At 47.4% G+C, this 19,638-nt stretch overlaps 1 protein-coding gene across 5 annotated transcripts in view; it reads right to left on the reverse strand.

The window, feature by feature from the left end:
* Positions 1 to 19,638, reverse strand: part of LARP1 (La ribonucleoprotein 1, translational regulator) — a 78,041-nt gene that overhangs the window by 1,226 nt on the left and 57,177 nt on the right. For 3 of the 5 annotated variants that reach the window (XM_070569143.1, XM_070569140.1, XM_070569144.1), the window contains exons 2-18: positions 18,798 to 18,859; positions 18,471 to 18,536; positions 17,371 to 17,545; positions 16,318 to 16,446; positions 16,035 to 16,241; positions 15,773 to 15,935; positions 14,756 to 14,900; positions 11,701 to 11,875; positions 11,407 to 11,576; positions 9,025 to 9,417; positions 7,399 to 7,522; positions 7,070 to 7,275; positions 6,493 to 6,599; positions 5,599 to 5,750; positions 3,297 to 3,441; positions 1,573 to 1,682; positions 1,314 to 1,441 (exon numbers count right to left, since the gene is read on the reverse strand). In XM_070569143.1, coding sequence (XP_070425244.1) covers positions 1,314 to 1,441; positions 1,573 to 1,682; positions 3,297 to 3,441; positions 5,599 to 5,750; positions 6,493 to 6,599; positions 7,070 to 7,275; positions 7,399 to 7,522; positions 9,025 to 9,417; positions 11,407 to 11,576; positions 11,701 to 11,875; positions 14,756 to 14,900; positions 15,773 to 15,935; positions 16,035 to 16,241; positions 16,318 to 16,446; positions 17,371 to 17,494 — 2,478 coding nt within the window. In that variant the 5' untranslated portion in view covers positions 17,495 to 17,545; positions 18,471 to 18,536; positions 18,798 to 18,859. The remainder of the gene's footprint in view (positions 1 to 1,313; positions 1,442 to 1,572; positions 1,683 to 3,296; positions 3,442 to 5,598; positions 5,751 to 6,492; positions 6,600 to 7,069; positions 7,276 to 7,398; positions 7,523 to 9,024; positions 9,418 to 11,406; positions 11,577 to 11,700; positions 11,876 to 14,755; positions 14,901 to 15,772; positions 15,936 to 16,034; positions 16,242 to 16,317; positions 16,447 to 17,370; positions 17,546 to 18,470; positions 18,537 to 18,797; positions 18,860 to 19,638) is intronic. The other 2 variants (XM_070569141.1, XM_070569142.1) reach the window with 2 other exon arrangements.

A 19,638-nucleotide genomic window follows, 5' to 3' on the forward strand; every position in this document is an offset into this window, starting at 1 on the left:
CACTCTTTGATGTAGACATGATCATCTAATTTTACAGAGGAGAAAAAAGAAGCACAGAAAAATAATTTGCCCAGGGTCCTAGAGCTTGTAACTGGCAAAGACAAAATTTGGATCAGACCTATCTACCCCTAAAGCCCAGGGTTTTATCTAGACAGGTTTCTGCTCCCTTTTTCAGAAGGGATCAGTGCTCAGGAGATAATACATGGAACGTGGCCTGCAAGATGCTGAGATGTCTCAGCTCAGAAGGCCCAGAAGCTCCTGGGGATTGCCTCAACCCCCTCAAGGCCCTAAAGAGGACACTGATCTAAAGTCAGACCACGATCCAGTCTGGCCTCACCACTACACCAAGTGTCCTGAAACCTCAAGGACATCTCCTGCCCTTTCTGGGTGCCAGAGCTGAACCCTTGTTTCATCCCAACAGGTCTTCCTATTACAAGGCTTCCCTGCACATGGGCCCCGCTCCAACCCCTTAAAGATGCAAGACCACAGACTTGGCTCTCTGTTGGGAGACCTGAGCAGTGCTGCCACCATCTCACTGGGTGGCCCCGGGCTTCAGTTTATCCACTGCTGCAGCAATGCTAATAAGTCCTGCCTACTTCACCACACTGTGAAGGCTAAAGGAGGTCAATGTAAAGTGCTTAGCACACAGCACATACACTTTTTAATAAATATGAGGACTATTACTGCTTTTTACTTATTTTGCCTTTTTGCTAAAATGTTTCAAGGGAGTAAGATGACTGGCATATCCCCTACTACATTACAAACTCTTCGAAGGAAAGAGAGTCTCTCACTCATCTCTGGAGTCCCTGAAGCACCCAGCACAGACACGTCCAATCACTCCAACTACCACGTCCCTTGATACACTCAGCAGCAATAACCCTGACCCACCACTGGATGTCACTCTTGAGTCACTGCTCCAAGACGATGTGGGGGAAGAAGGGAGAAAAAATTGGACATAATTTATGAACATCTAGGTTTAGAACTGGCCTCTTCCAGACAGAACAAAGAGATTTACCCTGGGTCCCCATCCTGATCAACTAGCAGTGGCTAACTAGGGCACAGCAGCAGGAAGGCTGTGAGATCAGAGAGAGAGCACTCTGATGGTTTAGCCACATCTACCAGGGGAAGGGGGAGGAGGAGCAACCACACGACCCCCTCTAATTGGCCTTCACTGTCCTCTTCTCACTGTCTGTTTTATAGATGAAGAAACTGAGGCCCAAACGCGGGCAAGGGTCTCTAGGCTAGCGGCACAGCTGGGATGAGTTTTCTTTCCAGGACAACTAGGGTGAGAAAGACAACAGACTTTCACTCACATCCACTCGGAAGTCTTCGAGACGTCGGAATTTGCCGAGGTATTCTTGAAGTTTGGGGTTAATGTCCAAATTTTTGGCTTTGGAATATTTCAAGAAGGCCCAGAACTTCTCCAGCCCATAGAGTTGGCCTGTAGGGAAAGAAGAGAGAGCGGTAGAGAAAAGCTGGGCTGGTGAGAACAAAGCAGCTCAGAGGACAGGGAGGTGTGAGGGTGAGCGGGGAGAAGGCCAGGCTGACCAGGGCTCCAACTCTAGCTCTCACCAGCTTCATAGTCCTTCACGGTCTCCTCCTGAAAATCCTTGAAGATGTCCAGCCGGAACTTCTTTTCCAGGCCGTAACTGTAGTATCGAAAAAGGCACTCCAAACCATATCTGTGGGAGAACACAAGTCAGTGAAATCAGGACACAGTTTCTTTATCTGTAAAACAGGAAAATGCACCTGCATAACGATCAACTATAAAACAGTTCAAACACTTGGATTATTGAGAAAATGGTAAACATTCTTTAAGACGGCTAACATTTAATGCTAGTCTGACCAGTTCCAGCATTAAATGCTTCCAGTTTGCCAGGGAAACTGTGGCCAAATGAACAGCCCCCTACCCACACCACCCATTTGTTTACGGAGTATCACTGGCTGCTTTCTGCTAGAAGAGCAGACCTGAGTAGCTGCGACAGAGACCTTATGTTCCACAAAGGCTAAAATATTTATCGTCTGCCCCTTTACAGAACAAGTTTGCCAATCCCAGGGAGGAGCACTCTGCAAGGCCGCCTGACCACGCCAATGAGCAGTTCTGTTCTGTGATCTGATTCAGAAATTTCACTTCTAGGAACATACGTAAGGGTAATAAGCAAAAATGTAGATATAGATTTTACAGATATACAAAACTGTTCAGAGCAGCATTATTAAACAAAATTTAAATGTCTTAGAGAAGTGGTTAAGAAAAATGATGGTAAATCTGTACAACAGAATATATACTAATGGATACTGAGATGCTTACAATATATTATCAGATGGAAACATTTCAAACTGTTATATGTACGATGAGCCCATTTTTATAAAACAAACATGTAAATTTTACATCTATACATGCACAGAAAATCTAGAAAGACACACTTAAACATATTAACACTGGTTATCTTTGACAGTTGGAATTTTCAAATTAACTATGTTTTCTAAACTTTCAGCAAAAAGCATGTAATAGCTTTTGTAAGAAGTTATTTACGTAAGAAGGCAAAAAGTCAAACATTTTAACAACAGAGAAAAATGCTCATGCTTACATAAGACACAAGAATGCATTCACAGGATGATCTAAATACATCAAATATGGCAGAACATTAACACTGGTTGTCTCTGGACTCAAGACTGTTTTCCCCCAACTTCTTTAAACATTTCTGTACTTTCCACATTGATTACAGACAGAACATTTTACTTGGGGGGGAAATGTCTTGTTTTTTTTTAATAGCAAAATATTGAAAACTACCAAAGTATCTATTAATAGGGGACTGGTTAATAAATTATGGTACATCCATGAAGTGTAAGACCTTACAGCCTATAAAAAAGTCAAGAAGGTTATTTACATATGGATATGGAATGATCTCTAAAACAGATCATTAACTAAAAAGGCAAGGTGCAAAATAGTATCTAATAGAGGTCATCTTTTGTATAAACAAAAGGGGTGTGTGTGTGGGAGACTACATAGGAATGTCCTTGCTTACACGTAGGCAAAGTATTTGTAGAAAGGCACTACAAGATTCTCAAAGTACTGGTTGCCTGTAGGGAAAGAAACTAGACGGCAGGGGGACAGGGATGAGACTACTCACTATATAACCTTTGACCTCTTTGAATTTTGAACCATGTGAATATATTACTCATTCAAAAATAATAAAGTTTTTATAAAGTATATGAAGTACATACACAAGAGATCTCCAGTTACAGTCCTGGAAGCAGATCCACTGGGGACCCGTCACCAGCCCCAGCCCGCTCACCTGTAGCCTTCTTTGGCATCCTCCAGAGCCAGTTGCTTGAACTCCTCATACATCTTTTTGTTGAAGTGATCTCGGAGGAAGAAGGACCAGAAGCGGAAGAGAGTGTTCATCTCCTGAGACTGGCCAATGCCCAAGCGTTTCCGCTCTGATGGGGGAGGAAGGAGGGAAGACATGTGTCAGGCCAGGCAGCCTGTGCTACAGGGGACAAATGAGCCTGGGGCTCAAGGACCTTGGTGCCTTCTCCAGCACCTCCCAAATCCCTTGCTCCTCATCTGCCCCTTTAGTCTTTCGGGAGATATTTATTGAGCACTAACTACTCTGTGTCAGGCCCTGCCGCTGGACACTGGGCCTGAGCCTCACCAGAAGCAGGTGGCATCAGCTTCTGAACCAGGGGATCCTGGTCTATCTCTTCACCTCAAATGGGACTGCTCTCAAGTGTAGTTAGAAGAAGGAAAAGCATGAACACATAATTTGTACATTCCAACAAATTATAGTCTTCATTTCATTACTCATTACCAATAATTATTTCAGGAGTCCTACAACAAGCACAAAATGGTAACATTAAAAAAAATACACAACACCAAAGCACAAGTAATAAGAAAAAACAAGATAAATTCGATACTAAAAAATTAAAAATCTTTGTGCTTTAAAGACATTATCAGCAAAGTGAAAAGACAATCCATGGAATGGGAAAAAATATTTGCAAACCATCAATTTTATAAGGGAATTGCATCTAGACTATATAAAGAACTCTTACAATTTAATAATAAAGACAAATAATCCAGTTAAAAAACAGACAAAGAATCTGAGTATTTCACCAAAGAAGATATACAAACGGCCAAGAAGCACAAGAAAAAATGCTCAACATTAGCTATCAGAGAAAGGCAAATCAAAACCATAAGGAGTATCACTTCACACCCACAAGGATGGCTATAATCAAAAAGACAGACAATAACAACTGCTGGGAGGGTGGGGAGAAATCAGAATCCTCGCACACTGCTGTCAGGAATATAAAATGGTGCCGCCACTTTGTCAAACAGTCTCCCAGCCCCCAAAAAGTTAAACACAGAGTTACCATGTGACCCAGCAATTCCTCTCTTCCACCCAAGATAAATGAAAACCTAAGCCCACACAAAAACTTGTACAGGAATGTTCACAACAGCACTGTTCACAACAGACAACAAGTGGAAACCCAAATGTCCATCAACGGATGAATGGATAAACAAAATGTGGCATATCCATATAACGGAATGTTATTTGGTAATGAAGTACTGATAAGTGCTACAATATAGATGAGCTACATATTATATGATTCCACTTATATGAAAAGTCCAGAATAGGCAAATCCAGAGAGAGAGAGTAGACTGGTGGTTGTACAGGCCTGGGAGGAGTTGGATAGGGGGTGACTGGTAAGGGGCACAGTGTTTCTTTTTGCGGTAATGGAAATGTGCTAAAATTGATTGTGGTGATGGATGCACAACTCTTGAATACACTAACAGCCACTGACTGTATACTTTAAATGGGTGAAGTGTATGCGATGTGAATTGTACCTCAGTAAGGCTGTTATTACACATGCGGACACACCCCCTACAGAGAGGGAAGTAAGGCAGAGGAGTCAAGGCATGTAGCAGCCATGTTTTGCTGAACGAGAGAGGGTGGGGTGGGTTTATAATCATAAGTGACATTAAGATCGGTTCTGTGCATCTTTTCAGCCAACCTGACAGAAGCCTAGTTAAGGCATCTGATTTTATGATAAAGGAAACACGTGAGAGCATCTAGAGAGTTCTTTAGTGTCTTCTAGGGCGGGGTGAGCAAACTGTTTTCTGTAAATGGCCAGGGTAAATCTTTTAGGCTTTGCAGGACACATACCTCTTGTTACAAATTCGTCTTTTTTCCCCCTACAACTCCTTAAAAACATGAAAACTGTTCTTAGCCTGTAGGCCATGGTTAGGCAACCCCAGTTCTAGAGAATATATGATGCCACATGCACACCCTTTTGTGATGGACACTGGACCACACTGGACAATGGCTGAGTTGGCAGTCTTGCCAGAAACAGGAAAAACTGATGATTTTTATATCAAGAGAAGATCAAGGAACAGGAATGTTCTAAGCACCAGATTCTTTTAGCCTCTGTATTCCAAAACTTCCTGGCCTGAGTCTAACTTTAACCCTTCTTGCTGTAATGTCACAACACTTCTTGGTCTGAGGTCAGAGAAAATAGTTACCTGCTCCACCAGCCCCTAAACCCCAGATCCAAGGAGTGGCCCCAGAGACTCAGCCCTCCTCCCTAGGTGCTTCTTACCGTTAAGGCAGCGCCTACGATACTTGTGGTAGACGTGCTGTGTGAACCCATTTTCCTTGAGCAGCTCATGGGAAGGATGCTGGAACTTGGGCAGCGACTGAGGGGTACACCCATAGCTGCCAACTGCAGGCGTCCCTTCGGAGGGGCTGGAGCTACAGAGGCCACAGAAGAGACAGTGTCAACCAGGAGCCCTGGAGCAGCTGGTCATCGGGCTAGGAGGGGCCCCTCTGGTCCCTTCCATCAGCCAAGATCCAGGCTTTCATAGGGCAACAAAAAAGAGGTCCAGGTGCTATACTCGGCCCTTAACTGATTATACGCATGAGTCTGACTTCTGCCCAAACCTGTACCTTTAACCATTTATTTCCAAGTTAACATTTCACTTTCCTTAATGAACTATTATGGGTTAATCCGTCTATATTTCTGAAAACTGTGCATATTTTAAGTCTGTACCATCTTTGCAGGGAACAAAGTGCACAGGTCAGTGGCTCCCAAACCTTGCTTTGGAACAGGGAAAACGGGCAATTTTCCTAGAAATAAATATAAGGGATTCTGGGCCCTACTGTCAGAAACTGAGCTCGCAGATCTAGGGTGGGGCCCAGGAATCTGTATTTTTATTCAACGGCCTGGCTATCCTGAGAGAGGCAGCAGACATCCACATTTGAAATCAATTCACAGATACACTGTCTGAGAAAATCTGGTCCTGTGCGGCTATGACACCACTTCTTTAGAAAGAAGCCTTCCTCTTCTCAGACCCTGGATTAAGGTTTTTTTGATTTAGATGAGGGTTCTTTTAATTTACAGACCAGAGGTTCACTCTTCTTGGGCCCATGGATTTCAGGGCTCTCCCACCCACCCTGCTGTCAGCCTGATCTCCCCTCCCCACTGCCCCGGCACCTGATGGAAGCAGTCCGGGGCCTGTGCTCGCGGGAATCCATCACCCAGCCCACATGACTCTCTAGGGGCGGGTTCGAGCTATGTCTTGTCTTCCTTTTCCGAGGCATCTGCAAAGGTCAGTCCAGGATTTTTTATTAATCATACTCATACGACTCTGAGGAGCATCCAGCATTTGTAGGACTAAGATTCTCTCACATGTGGGAGTTATCTCATAATTTACAAAGCATTTTCATTGCTCTTCTCTCACTGGATGTCCATAGCTGTGAGCAAGGAGCTGGTATGCCTATTTCACAGGTGAGGAAATTGAGGCTTGGGAATGAAGTGGCTTGCCCAAGGACCCACACCTGGTCAGTCTTCCTCAGGCCTTATCATGGCTACATGGGGCCACCACTCCCACACCCAGTCCATTTTGCAGACAGAATCACTCAATCCCGGGTGGGCCCACCAGCCTAAGAACACAGAGCAGCTGGGGGACTTGGCACTTTCTCGACTCAGACAAAGCAAGGGAGGGAAGTAAAGCACTGGAATGCAGTGAAGTGGGCCCAAGACTCCTAGCAGCCCAACAGGAGTGCCTCACCTTGGCATCTAGCGTCCGTCCTTCCTTCACCACTGGGTAAAACCGTGATGTCTGGCTTGAGTCTTTGAGCTGTGGTGTCCGGGGAGTGCGGGGCGTCCTGGCATTGCGGTAGTTTGGCGACTCTGGGACAGTGGTTGGTAGAGAGCGGGCGATGGTAGAGGGCTCAGGAGCACCAAACAACTTGTTGGCCAGGGCATCAGTGGGAACTGCAGAGACAGAGCAGCATCGGTAAGCAGGGGTAGGCCCATGGCTGTCTGTTCCCGGAAGGGCCCCCCCAGAGAGCTCCAGACCCTCCCACCCAAGCCAGGGTTCTAGGTGTCACCTCTCACCTTGCTGGAAGCGAGGTGGCCCAGGAGGGACCTCCTGGTTGGGGTCCACAGGCGGCTCAGGAGTTAGTGTGTCAAACTGCTCCCGGCTGATCATGTTGACTTTCTTGAAGTTCTCAACTTCTTGCTGCAGAGGAAACAAAATGGGTGGGGAAAAGCTGTTAGTAAGCAGACTGCCCTAGCTTGTTTAGGAATCAAGACATGCAGGAAGTTGGAGAGGGCAGCTCCCACGTCCACATATGTGGAATTCTGGTCCCCAGGCCCTCAGGTGGCCCATTGCCATTCCTCAACCCCGGTTACCCAGGCATGAGTGTGCTTAACCCAGAGGGGTTAGCACTTGCCCAGCCCTCTCTGCAGCAAGACTGAGACCAGGATGCCAGCTCCCCAGGAACTCACAGCAGACTCCCCCCAACTCTCTTCCTGCCACTGTCTTCTCACATAATGGCCATGCAACTTTCTCCTCACTTCCACCAAACACAATGCTACTTTCCACCCCCCACCACATACATTCTCTCTGGAAAAATCTACAACAGAGGTGTGGACTTTCCAGACAGAAGGGTTTTTTCTTTTTTTTGGTGAGGAAGATTCGCCCTAAGCTAACATCTGTTGCCAATCTTCCTTTTTTTTTTTTTTTATTTTTCCTTTTTGGCTTGAGGAAGATTAGCCCTGAGCTAACATCTCTGCCAAATCTTCCTCTATTTTTTTGTATCTTGGATGCCTCCACAGCACGGCTGATGAGTGGAGTAGGTCCATGCTGGGGATCTGAATCTGTGAACCTGGGCCGCTGATGTGGAGCACGCAGAACCTTAACCACTCGGCCATGGGGCTGGCCCTGAGACAGCAGTGATTTTTTAAAAGACCTGTCTTTTCTCCATCTTCCACATTCAAAGCAAGCTCCTTATTAAGGCTTTTAAACTTTTTTGTTTAGTTAATGCTGTTGAGTCGATTCCAACTACTAGAGACCCTATGTATAGCAGAGTGGATCCCTGCCCCGTCTGTTTTGCACCATCCTCTCACCTTCCAGTGCTGTTATCAGACAATGCTCCACTGCTATGCACAGGGTTTTCATGGCCAATTTTTTCAAAAGTGGGTGGCCAGGTCCTTCTTCCTAGTCTGTCTAGGAAGGGTGACCCTGCTGGCATTTGAAATACCAGTGGCACAGCAATCAGCATCACAGCAACACGCAGCCGCCACAGTATGACAACAGACAGATGGGTGGTGTGGTCCCGGACTGGGAAATGAACTTGGGCGGCGGCAGTGAGAGCCCCAAATCTTAACCACTAGATACCAGTCTAGCTGGCTTTAAACTTTTATATATGCCTAAATATTTAAGAATCAAAATGACAATCTAATCCTTATTTTATTCCCCCAAAAAGTGTCTAGCTGACTGTTATGCCATTAAACATGGATGCTCAGGCGGGACAATAATCCCCCCTCACACGGCACAGTTTACAAGGTGTTTACACATCTCTTCTCACTCTCAATGCCCAGCAAGGTGTCGATTATCACCTCCTTCACACACAAGGATTCTGAGGCTCTGCCCCTGAGGTCACACCATGACTGAGCTTTGCTCTTCCCCAGGTTACAGGCAGCCCAAGCCCCACTCCCACTGCTGTACCCGAGCCTCACCTTTATCTGGGAATACTCAGGCTCAAACTTCTCAGTCCACAGGTCCTGCTCATAGTAGAAGAGCCCATCATTAATGACCTTGGCCAGCTCGGCGCTCATCTTGGCACGTGAGGTATGGTTGCCTGTACGGTCCCCCCCTGGGTGCCGGCGCATGTAAGGTGGTGTCTGGGTGACAATGAGGATCTTGTTGACATCTCGGTCGTCAATCTCATAGTCGGAGTCCTCATCAGACCAGGCGGTAAAGGTGTTCTTCCGCCCATCCATCTGCTCCATCTCCTCGTCAAACAGGAAATCCAGTTCCTCTTGCTCATCCTGATCCTTGGACAGCAGCTGCTGAGAGGGCAGCTGCTGAGGAAGAGAGGCTGGGTGGAGGAACCTGGGCTCCTCTGACTTCTAAAACAGGGACACACCGAGGGGAGAAAGAATCACCATGGGGCCCTTGGATTAGGCTCTGTAGCTGTTCCCCAAGAGAGGGCCCAATAACACCAGCAAGTCACAGCTGTCAGACCTGGAGTCAGCTTCATGGGGAAAGGATGTCCTATAGGACTCCAGGTTTCTCCACTCACAGCTCACCTGACAGTCATTCAAGAACAATGAGATGACACATTCGCTGTAGGTAGGAACTGCGCTCTCATTTACCTTTATATCCTACACAGCAACTAGCCTGGGAGTAGGCACACAGCAGAAATTCAACAGGTTGATCCATCCATTTATCCATCTACCCAACATCTCCCAAAAAACCAGAAGCTTTATGAGGCAAGGACCACAACTATCTTGCCCTCCATCACATCCTCAGTACCTAGATTGGGACCTAGCAACAGCAGACGTTCAACTATTTGATGAATGAGCCAGTACCCACTGGTACTAGGCCCCGTATGAAGAACCTAAGAGCGGAATAATTAACAAGACGAGGTCCTTGAACTTAAGGAGCTCACAGTCTAGTAGGAGAAAAAGTCAACCAACCAGCCAGCCAATTGCAATAGGGTATGGCGAAGACTGTAAATGTAATTAGTGGGAGCACATAGGGAGGGGCACTTAACCAACAGCGGGTGGGAGTGGGGACAGTCAGGGGAGGCTTCCTGGAAGAAGTAACTACCAAGGCATGAGGAAAAGTCAGTCAGATGAGAGCGGGTACAAAGAGTGTACTAGGTAGAAAGAACAGCTTGTCCTAAAGGCAAGAGGAAACAGGGTGATTCCAGCAAAAAGGAAGTATTTCAGAATGTTGGCAGGCTGAATTCATCTGAGACTTTGGGGGAGAAGCAGTTGTCTACCTCACAGTGTATACACACAAGTCAATTCCGGGCTAGGCAAAGAGCTTCCCTTATAAACTCCAAACCTATTCTCTTTTAAGGTCCATGATAGGCCAGGTGGGAGTGGGGACTCTAATTCTGGAATGGGGGCTAGGCCTGGCTCCTGCGTTTCCAAAGCCTTCAGTCCGCAGGCCAGGACCTCATAAGGTCGCTGCCCACTTACTATCTTTCTCTTCATGGCCTGATCTCTGACACTTCCCAAAGGACCTCAGCCAGAATAGAGGGGCAAGTCGAGGTACGAACAGGCAGGGAAGCGGAAGATGAGTGAGGCAGTCACAGTGGTGCAACGGAAACGGGAGCAGAGAATTCCACAGACTCAAAGTCCAGCGTCATCTCCCAGGCCTCCTCACAAGCCCCACACCCAAGAGGGGAGGGTGAGGGAGGAGGAGGATGAAGCAAAAGTCTGCTCCTGGAAGAGGGGCAGTAACTTTACTGTGAAACTGAAGCACTTCTCTAACTATGGACTCAATGTGTACTATTCATATACTACTTTACTCTTTCTAGAGTAAAGTAGAGTAAAGTAGGTTAGAGCAGTCTAACCTCTCCTTCCTTTCATCTGAAGACAGAGAAACTGAAGCCTTGAGATATTAAACAAGCCTCGCAGGGTCGCCAGCCATCAGTGACAGACCTGTGTTCCAGTCTAGACTCTAACTCTACATCCAGGCCATGCACCTGTTCGCTCTCCCTTTCCTCTTCAGAGGGCCTGAGGGGCTTATGTAGGGGACAATAAGGATACATTCAGGGGAAAGGCACTTAAAATGCAGCCTTAGGGGTAAAGATGAGACAGAAAGAAGAGCGAAGCATCAAGAAACATGGGACACTACTGCTAAAGGCTGCATGATCTCCTCCTGTGAAAAATGCTATTCAGGAACTCATGCAGCTAGGGCTGTCCTGAGCAGCAGTCTCCCCAGAAATGGACACAGGCCCATGAGCTTTCCTGCAGTCACCCTGAACCCACTTGACTTGCCTACCAGCCCCTCAGAGCCCAGAGCTCTGTGCCTGTGCGACATCCCCTCCAAGTGCTCCAGCCCAGAGCCCTAGAACTCAGGGCGAGGGTACATGCCTCACCCACCTTGGGTCGTGACGGGGAGGGCCGAGGCCTCTTCTTTACTTCAATCCAGTTCTCGGAATCCAGGTCAGGCAGGCTGGCAGACAGGCCCTTGGGCAGGGTCTTTAGGTTGCTGACCTCCTCTGTTTTGGTTGGCACTGGGGTGACTGCACGGGGAGAGCCAGGCGCCGACTCTGAAGGGTGGAAAGGTGAGTTCCTCATCCCTCCAGTCGTCCTCCTGCTGCCAGCCCTGGGGAGGACTGCTGGCCGGAGATCAAGGGCAACAGGGAGGCATCCCCTTGCCAAGAGGGTACCTACCTGTCTCCTTCTGGTAGTGCTGGCGGGGCACAAACTCAGGGCAGTTGAGAAGCTGGGAGAAATCGGTCTGGGAATAATCCACTATTGGGGGACCAGGAAGAGGCCACTTCTCTGGCTCCTCCCTCCTCCGGACTTTCTCATCAACCATCTCCACCACCTTGCTGTCCTTTAGGGCCTGCAGGGGAGGAGGAGGGAGAGGATGCAGAGGAAAGACTGAGACTGAGATCTTGGAAGCTGGTAGATGACTGGGCCCCATGAACTCAAGTATGAGTCTGGCACCGGCAGAAGTATAAGAAAACTCTCACCATCTTCCACAAGCGGCAGACAAGTGAGATGTTTAAACTTCTAAGAGGGGGCCAACATGAAAAATACACCTGTCCTTTGACCCTGCCATTCCACTTCCAGCAATCTACCCTAGAGAAATACTTGCACAAACAGGTGACAATATGCACAAGATCTGGATAAAAAGCCATTCACAGTCACAGTGTCTCTAACAGGAAAAAAACCAGAAACTAACTAACTTGTCACCACACAGGCAATTTAAATAAATCTTAGCACATCCATTCGATGGAACATTAGTCAGGCTTCAAGTGCACGGGGGGGGCAGGGGGAAGAGCCACAAACAAGTAGCTCGAGGTCAGCATGTAGAAGGTCCCATTGGGGTTTGATTTTTTAAGTAAAACATACAAAGTTTTCTAGGACTCACAGGTAAACTGCTATGTGTTTATCTGTGAGGAAAAGGGGGAAGAGTGGAGAGGGGAGTTGTCTTTTAAAAATCTTCCAAATGGAAGAGGAAAACATCTCAACATGTGACAGCACCCTCTGGGTGCAGGAGGGGAAAGAGGCAGTCTCATATACTGATGGTGAGAATGCAAGAGACACAGCCCCGAGAAAGGGAACTCAGCAACAGCCAGCAAAAGAACATATGCAATGCCCTTCAGTTCAGTCATCCTGCTTCTAGAAATCTCCACGAAAGAAACACTGGCAAAAAGATGAAAAGATACATATGCAACCGTCAACAGGAATGAGGACTATCTTTCCATTATATACTACTATGCAGCTAACTTCCAGATATATTAAGTGAAAACAAAAAACAGGTAAAGAAATACATGTGTTCTATGTCACCATTTATCTAAGAAACGGGAAGGATACACATACATGTAGAGGTATTTGCTTATTCTTTTTAACGGAAGGATTCAAAAAAGGTTACCTATAGGGGAAGAAAGGGAAAAAGGAGGAAGTGAGAGAATTTTAAGTTGGACTTCTCTGAATATACCATGTTGACTTCGGAAGTAATTCTGAAGTCATGGTAATTCTCTGAATATACTATGTTGACTTCGGAAGTAAAACTATGTACATGTTTTACATACATAAATATAAAACAAATTAGAAATTGGGGGGGAAAGCAAACCCTAAAACTTGAGAGCAAAATGAAACTAATATACATCAAGTTAAAGACATAACCACACAAAGATTATTTCAAGTAACTTGAAAACACAGTCATTTGACTGTCGAAGTAGAAAAAACCCTGTTTTTAGTAGTAGTAGAGGTATTATGATAATAGTGTGTATAAACCGTGGAAATGAATAATTATGTTGATGTCATTGGCAATTAGGATTTTAGGCATGGGAAAAAGGAGTAGTTACAAATAAAAGATCACTGGGGTTAAATAAGGACCCTGTAGTCCTGAATTTCAACAGAAAATATCAGTATAATCTCATGATGTATTTTAAAAAAAAAAGCTCTAGAAACAACGACTAATCAAGTAGCAATAAACACTCCTATTACTCAGACTGTAGTATCTAAATACCATTTCCCCAAAATATAAGACCTAGAGTTCCTTGAAAAAAATGGTCAATTCCAGATCTGGGGCAGGAAATGTACAAGATGAACCAGGGTCCCACTGGCTAAAGATAGGGCAATTTGATTCAGAATAAGTGCAATGGATTGAAATAAATAACATGTTTGAATCCATAAGTTTATAATGATACTAAAACAAAAAAACCCCTAAACCTCACCGGGCACCTTTGAAGTTTAATCGGCATCAACCCATAATTCTGAAAAATGGTTAACAAAGGAAAAGATTAAGCATTTATCTGCCCTTTCTGTACAAATTATACCTCTTGGCAAATGAAAAGTTGATGAGGCCAAGTTCCTCCTTAAAGAGGTATTCTAGCTAACAAACGAAGACAGATAATAGAATTAGAATATCACCAATCTGCAATCCCTACTGAAATAACAGGCAATAATCATCCATAGCAGTTTACACCACAAGAGAGAATCAAACGAAATGCTATATGCCACTTGAGAGAATATATTATTACCTATAAAGTATTCTTCATTGGGGGGAAGGGGGGACGGGATGGGGGACCAAAACCTGATCAGGCCTCTAGATCACCAATTTACAAAAAATGTGGAGTACAGAACAATAGGTTAAATACCACCACTGTGAGCTGTGGGAAATTCTACAAGATACACAGCCCAGTTTACTCCAATAATAAACTGCAAGGAAAGAGAGGGGAGAGGGAGACTGACTAAGGCGATACGGGCCTCGTTTGGGGCCTGACTCTCAGAAACTAGCACAAGAAATTTTTTTTGCCAAGTGGGGTGAATTTGCAACTGACTGAACATTTGGTGACATTAAAGAACTGCTAATATTTTTACATGTGACAATGACAATGTCATGTTTTTAACAGGTCTTTAGCTTTTACAGATAGGTACTGAAGCATGGATGAAATGTCAGGTTACCTAAGACGTTCTTCAAAGCCATCTGGGAGAGGAAACAGATGACAGGATAGATGCACTAGGACTGGCCATGAGTTGATAATTGCTGAGGCTGGGTGATGGGTCCACTATACCATTCTGTCTACTTTTGTAAACGTCTGAAATTTTCCATAAAAGGGGAGGGGGAGGAAGACGCTGGCCAAGCCTTGGAATTTTAGCGTAAGTAATCAGATGGAGACTCTTCCAGGGTTTTCTGCCTTGGCCCAAACTCCAGCTCCATAATAAGGACCTTCCTTTCCCCTGCACCCCAGCCCCAGGGAGGGAGACATACCGCGAAGATGAGTGAAATGTCAGTGGTAAGGGCCTGCACTCGATGGAAGGAAGCAATAAGAGTAATGGGAAGGAAACCATCAGCATCCATTTTCCGTCGCAGGAAGAAGTCTCGCTCTAAATTGTCCACGCTGAAGTAGTACTCACTAGGTGGAAGGGAGAAGAGGTATGACTGCTGCATCCTTTACGAACATGCCTTCCCTGTTCTGCTGTGCACCCCAGCAACTGACAGAGCATCTGACCTACCCCGTCCCTACTGGACAAACAGTCTTAAGGGCTGAAAAAAATGTTATCCTTTCATGGCTCCCTAACGTTGGGTCAAACCATTCTCTCTGCTCTTCCATCTCCGTATGCCTGACAAGCTTCCTCATCCTCCTTTAAAGCCCAGTTCCAATGCTGTTGGTCACTCTTTCTTCCGCTCCTAAAACACTTAGCACACTCTACTGCAATTATCTACTTCCTTGTACGGCTCCCCCACCGGACTGAGACAATATATCGGAGTGGTTAGGAGCTCGGGTTTCTCAATCAGACAGAAAAGGATTCAAATCTGTGCTTGTCATTTACTGGCTGTGAGACTCTGGGCAAGTTACTGGGCCTGTTTGCTCATCTACAAAATGAGAACAAGACTCAGCTCATAGGAATTAAATAGTTGACTGGAGGATTAAATAACAGAATGTCTGTAAAACACTTCGCACTGAGCTTCACCAATAATGAGGACTCAATAAATGTCTGCTGGCATTCTGACAGCGCTGCCATTACAAACAGAAGCACAGAAGGGGTGCAATCAAGACATTTTCTCTCCTTTGTGTTAGCGGTCATTTCTAATTTTCTTAAGGTAAATATGGTATTACTTCTGCAACAAGCATTACTTTTATGAAAATTAGCTTACTAGATGAGAGAAAGTTGTCTCTGTCAGCTCCACCAGGGGCAGCGACTGCTGCCAGCACCAGAAGGGCCGCCCAGCCCTCCTCTGCCCAGCCCCCGCCCCTCTCCAGGAAGGAGCTTCCTGTCCACTCACATCTGGCGCTTGATGTAGTCTTTGAGCAGCTCCTGGTCCACACTGTAAAGCTCAGTGCTGCTGACATTGTCAAAGTAGTAGGTGATGTTGTTCATGTACTTGGGGGTGCGAGGTCCCTCTGCACCATCAAACTTTCGGTAGCCAAACTGGTAGTCAAAATGGGCTACGGGGGAAACGGGTGCTATGAGGGAAAGGAGACCCCTGCCCGCCACCCCTGCCGCACTCCCTCGGACATCCCGGAGCCCAAAGGGGCCTCACGTACTTCGAGTGCCACCCCGGCCGCGTCCCCGGCCGCGACCACGCCCCCGTCCACGGCCACGGAAGGAAGCCCGCGCCCCACCAGCCCCATCACTCTTCACACTCGATGTCTCATCCTGGTCATGCCAGGCAGGCTCCGGTTTGGTCTCTGGTTGCCAGGCTGGGGTGGGGGGGGCCACAGGCACGGACACGTAGGTGGGAGGCTCAGACCCTATGGGGAGAGGGGGCAGCGGGTCAGGCCTGAGATGACCCCTATGCCCAAGCCCTCCACAGTGGGTGGTGCATACCTTTGATCTCCCCGCGGATGGCAGATGTGTGTCGTGGCTCTGGTGGGCGAGCAGGGCGTGACACCAGTTTCTCTCTGGGTACTTCAGGCTTCATGTCTATTTGCAACGGAACCCACTTGTGTTTGTTCCCTGGAGGACAGTGTGGACACATGAGAAACGCTTGAACAAGAGGTCCCTCCCAGCCATCCCTACCCCCTGCCCTTCTTCCCCTATCCAGGGCTTTGGGCCTAAATCACCATCTGGTGGCCTTGGGCAAATTCCCTTTCCACACTGGACCTCATTTTCATCCCTAAAACAAGGAGGCCATGGACCTCGGTGTGACGGATACTCCTGGTCGAATCCCAATATCGATTTCTCCATGGTCAGAGAACCCCCTTCCAGAGCCAGACACATGGCTGCCCGGAATCAAGAAGGCACTTCCAGGCTCCCTTTAGATCATGCCAAAGTTCTGTTACAAGAGCTGAGTGACAACTCCAGGCTGAGTCCCTAAAAGGAAGGGAGCTATTCTCCCCTTCTTCCCTTCCTGCTAGGTGGAATGAGAAGGAAAGAGTGACCCATCTTTGATGAGAAGAGCCAACACACCACAGCAAGAAGAAAGGAATGAAAGGCTTGCCATTCTAGGCCTGCCTCCTTACACTAGGCTATCAGGAAAGAGAAAAAGCCCCCTATCTTGCTTGAACCAGTTCTTCTGGATCTCTATTAGAGCAGCCGAACCTACACCCTAACCATTTCAGTCAGAGCACTGGGAACTCTTGTCTTTAAATAAAATGTTACACGAGACAGCAATACAACACGACACACAAAGGATACTCTGAGGTGTGGCCTCATCTGTCTTGTGCGCTGCTAGAGCCCTGCTGCTGAGGAGGGAGCTTACCAAATGCTTGTGAAATAAGAGGAGCTGATGGATGCACAGCTGAAGTGAAGACTGCCAGCCCAGCGGCCTACACCAATCAGACTCCCAACGACTTCTCGGGGGCTCCTGAAATTCCTCCAGCAGCCCTCGAGTCCTGACATTTCACAGTCCTGCCCTGCGGCCTTCTCCAAGACACTCACCTTTCTTCTTCTGTCCCCCTCGCTGGCAATCCTCGTCCCCATTCTTCTCTTCCCCTGATTCATCCGATTTGGTTCTCGGGCTCTCCTTACTATCGCTCCCCTCTCCTTTCTCCTGTTCCTTCATGTCCTTTTTGGGTGGCAGCTTACGGGCAGGCTGAGACTTGTGGGACTGTGGCTGCAGCAGAAAGTAAAGTAACAGAGAGGTGAGTTGAGTCTGAGCGCCTCTTGGGATGGGACAGCAGGGAGCTCCCCGTCACTAGAAAGACAGGGCAGGAGCTGGAGTGTGCGGCGGCAGGTTAGACTGGATGTATGCAAAAGTCCTGTTTTCACGCCTGAGATGCTTTCACTGGGAAGCGTGGTCACACAGGCAGGAGGTGGGAGACAATTTGTCTCTCCAGCTTCCTCGAGTCTAAGTGACACAAACAACCCCTTGGACAGAGGGGCTGGGACCTACAGGGCCCAAATGTTTACACTCTCCAACAGGATCACGTTGTCCAGGTAGTCTGTGGGATGGAAGAGATGCCGGCCCCTGGCCTCAGCCAGTGAGGAACCTAGGCTGTTAGCCCAGAACAAAAGTTCTGGAAAGAACAAGACTGATCAGGAGTCCCTCCTCTGCTGGGACTAAGGAGAGCTATATAAGCCACCCCAAGACATGTGGTCTGGGTGTGGGTACCTGGCCTAAAGACCACTCTCCGGCTTCACTCACTGGCAGTTCAAGTGTGGTGATGCAGAACACAGGCTGTGGAATAATACAACACACCTGACACCTGACTTCTGGCCCCACTTGGCCATCAAGGGCTAGTGATTAACCTCTCCCAGCCTCAGCGGCCTCATCCGTAAAATGGGAATTATTAAAGGACATATCTCCAACACTGTGAGGGTTAGATGAAGTGACGAATAGACAGCACCTGGCAGTCCCTGACACATAGCAAGGGCTCAAATGATGGTGATTCTTCGCTATTTCAATGCTGCTCACATTACACCAAACATTCCTCTTAAAAAACTGAAAACAGTAAGACCTGAAGCTCTGAAAGCTTGAGAAGCCAAATGTACATATTATAGATAGAGGTCAAACCTGCCCATCCCTCCCCCAGACTCACCTGCACACTCTTGTGGGCTATCTCTCCAGGTGTGGGCCAGTTGATTGCATCTCCAAAGTCACCAACCTGCAAGGCACATTCTATGAGAGCCCTGGGGTGAGCCTGCCTCTGCCATTCAGCTCCTCCCCAAAATACAGCTTCACCAAGAGAACAGAGGCCAAAATCAGTCTGTCTAGTAGGACCATCCACACCAGAAGCCCAGAAAGGTCACCCCTGCTATTCAGAGAGAATCCAGAACTACCTGAAAGCTAAGAAGCACTCACTAGTACAGGAACGAGGTCACCACCTCCAGGAAGTCCCCTTAGGTTGCCCACTCCTATTCTTTACCTTGCTGCCTTTGCGCTGTTTAGGAACGGCTGCCCTCACCACCTTGGCTGGAGCAGAATGTTCTGTGGGAACAAGGGAGAGATGGTTATGCAGAGCCCATGGGAAGAAGCCACCACCAGCTCCTGACCCTCGTCACCACCCCCACTCCACCAAGCAATCTGCCAGTCCCCAAAGGAGGAAGGCACGGTGGAGAGGGGAAGGACAGGTGCTCAAACACAAGTAACAATTTTACCAGCCTTCTTCTGAAGAAATCATGGAAAGTGAGATCATGCAAACAACTGGCAGCCAAAATCCCAGGAACCCGACGCTGAGGAGGGGGCTCCCATAGCTCTAGATTCTCTTATAAAACAGGCCCGAGGCCTGGAGAGGGTAAGCCCATGGAAGCTGAGTCCACGCCAGAACTAGCTCGGTAAGTGAGGGCTCCCGAATCACGGCGGAGTCTACAAAGGAAGGGTCTGAAAGATCGCCTCTGGCTCTCACATTCAAGAAGTCTGTGTGTGAGCTGACCTGGGCTAGTGACCATGCAGAAGGCAAGATAAAAACCCTAAGTGGGCAATCGAGAAGTCCAGGGATCTCCTCCTAGCCCCCACACCAGGGCCAGCTCTGTCCTCAATGACCTGTGGTCAAGAGAAGGGTCAGGGGCCGGCTCCATGGCTGAGTGGTTAAGTCCGCACGCTCCGCTGTGGCGGCGTCCCACATCCCACAACTAGCAGGACCTGCAACTAAGATATACAACTATGTACAGGGAGGGGTTGGGGAGATAAAGCAGGAAAAAAAAAAACTGGCAACAGTTGTTAGCGCAGGTGCCAATCTTTAACAAAAAAAAAAGAGAAGGGTCAGC

The sequence above is a fragment of the Equus przewalskii genome, chromosome 13 (genome assembly GCF_037783145.1).
Source record: "Equus przewalskii isolate Varuska chromosome 13, EquPr2, whole genome shotgun sequence".
Classification (NCBI taxonomy): domain Eukaryota; kingdom Metazoa; phylum Chordata; class Mammalia; order Perissodactyla; family Equidae; genus Equus; species Equus przewalskii.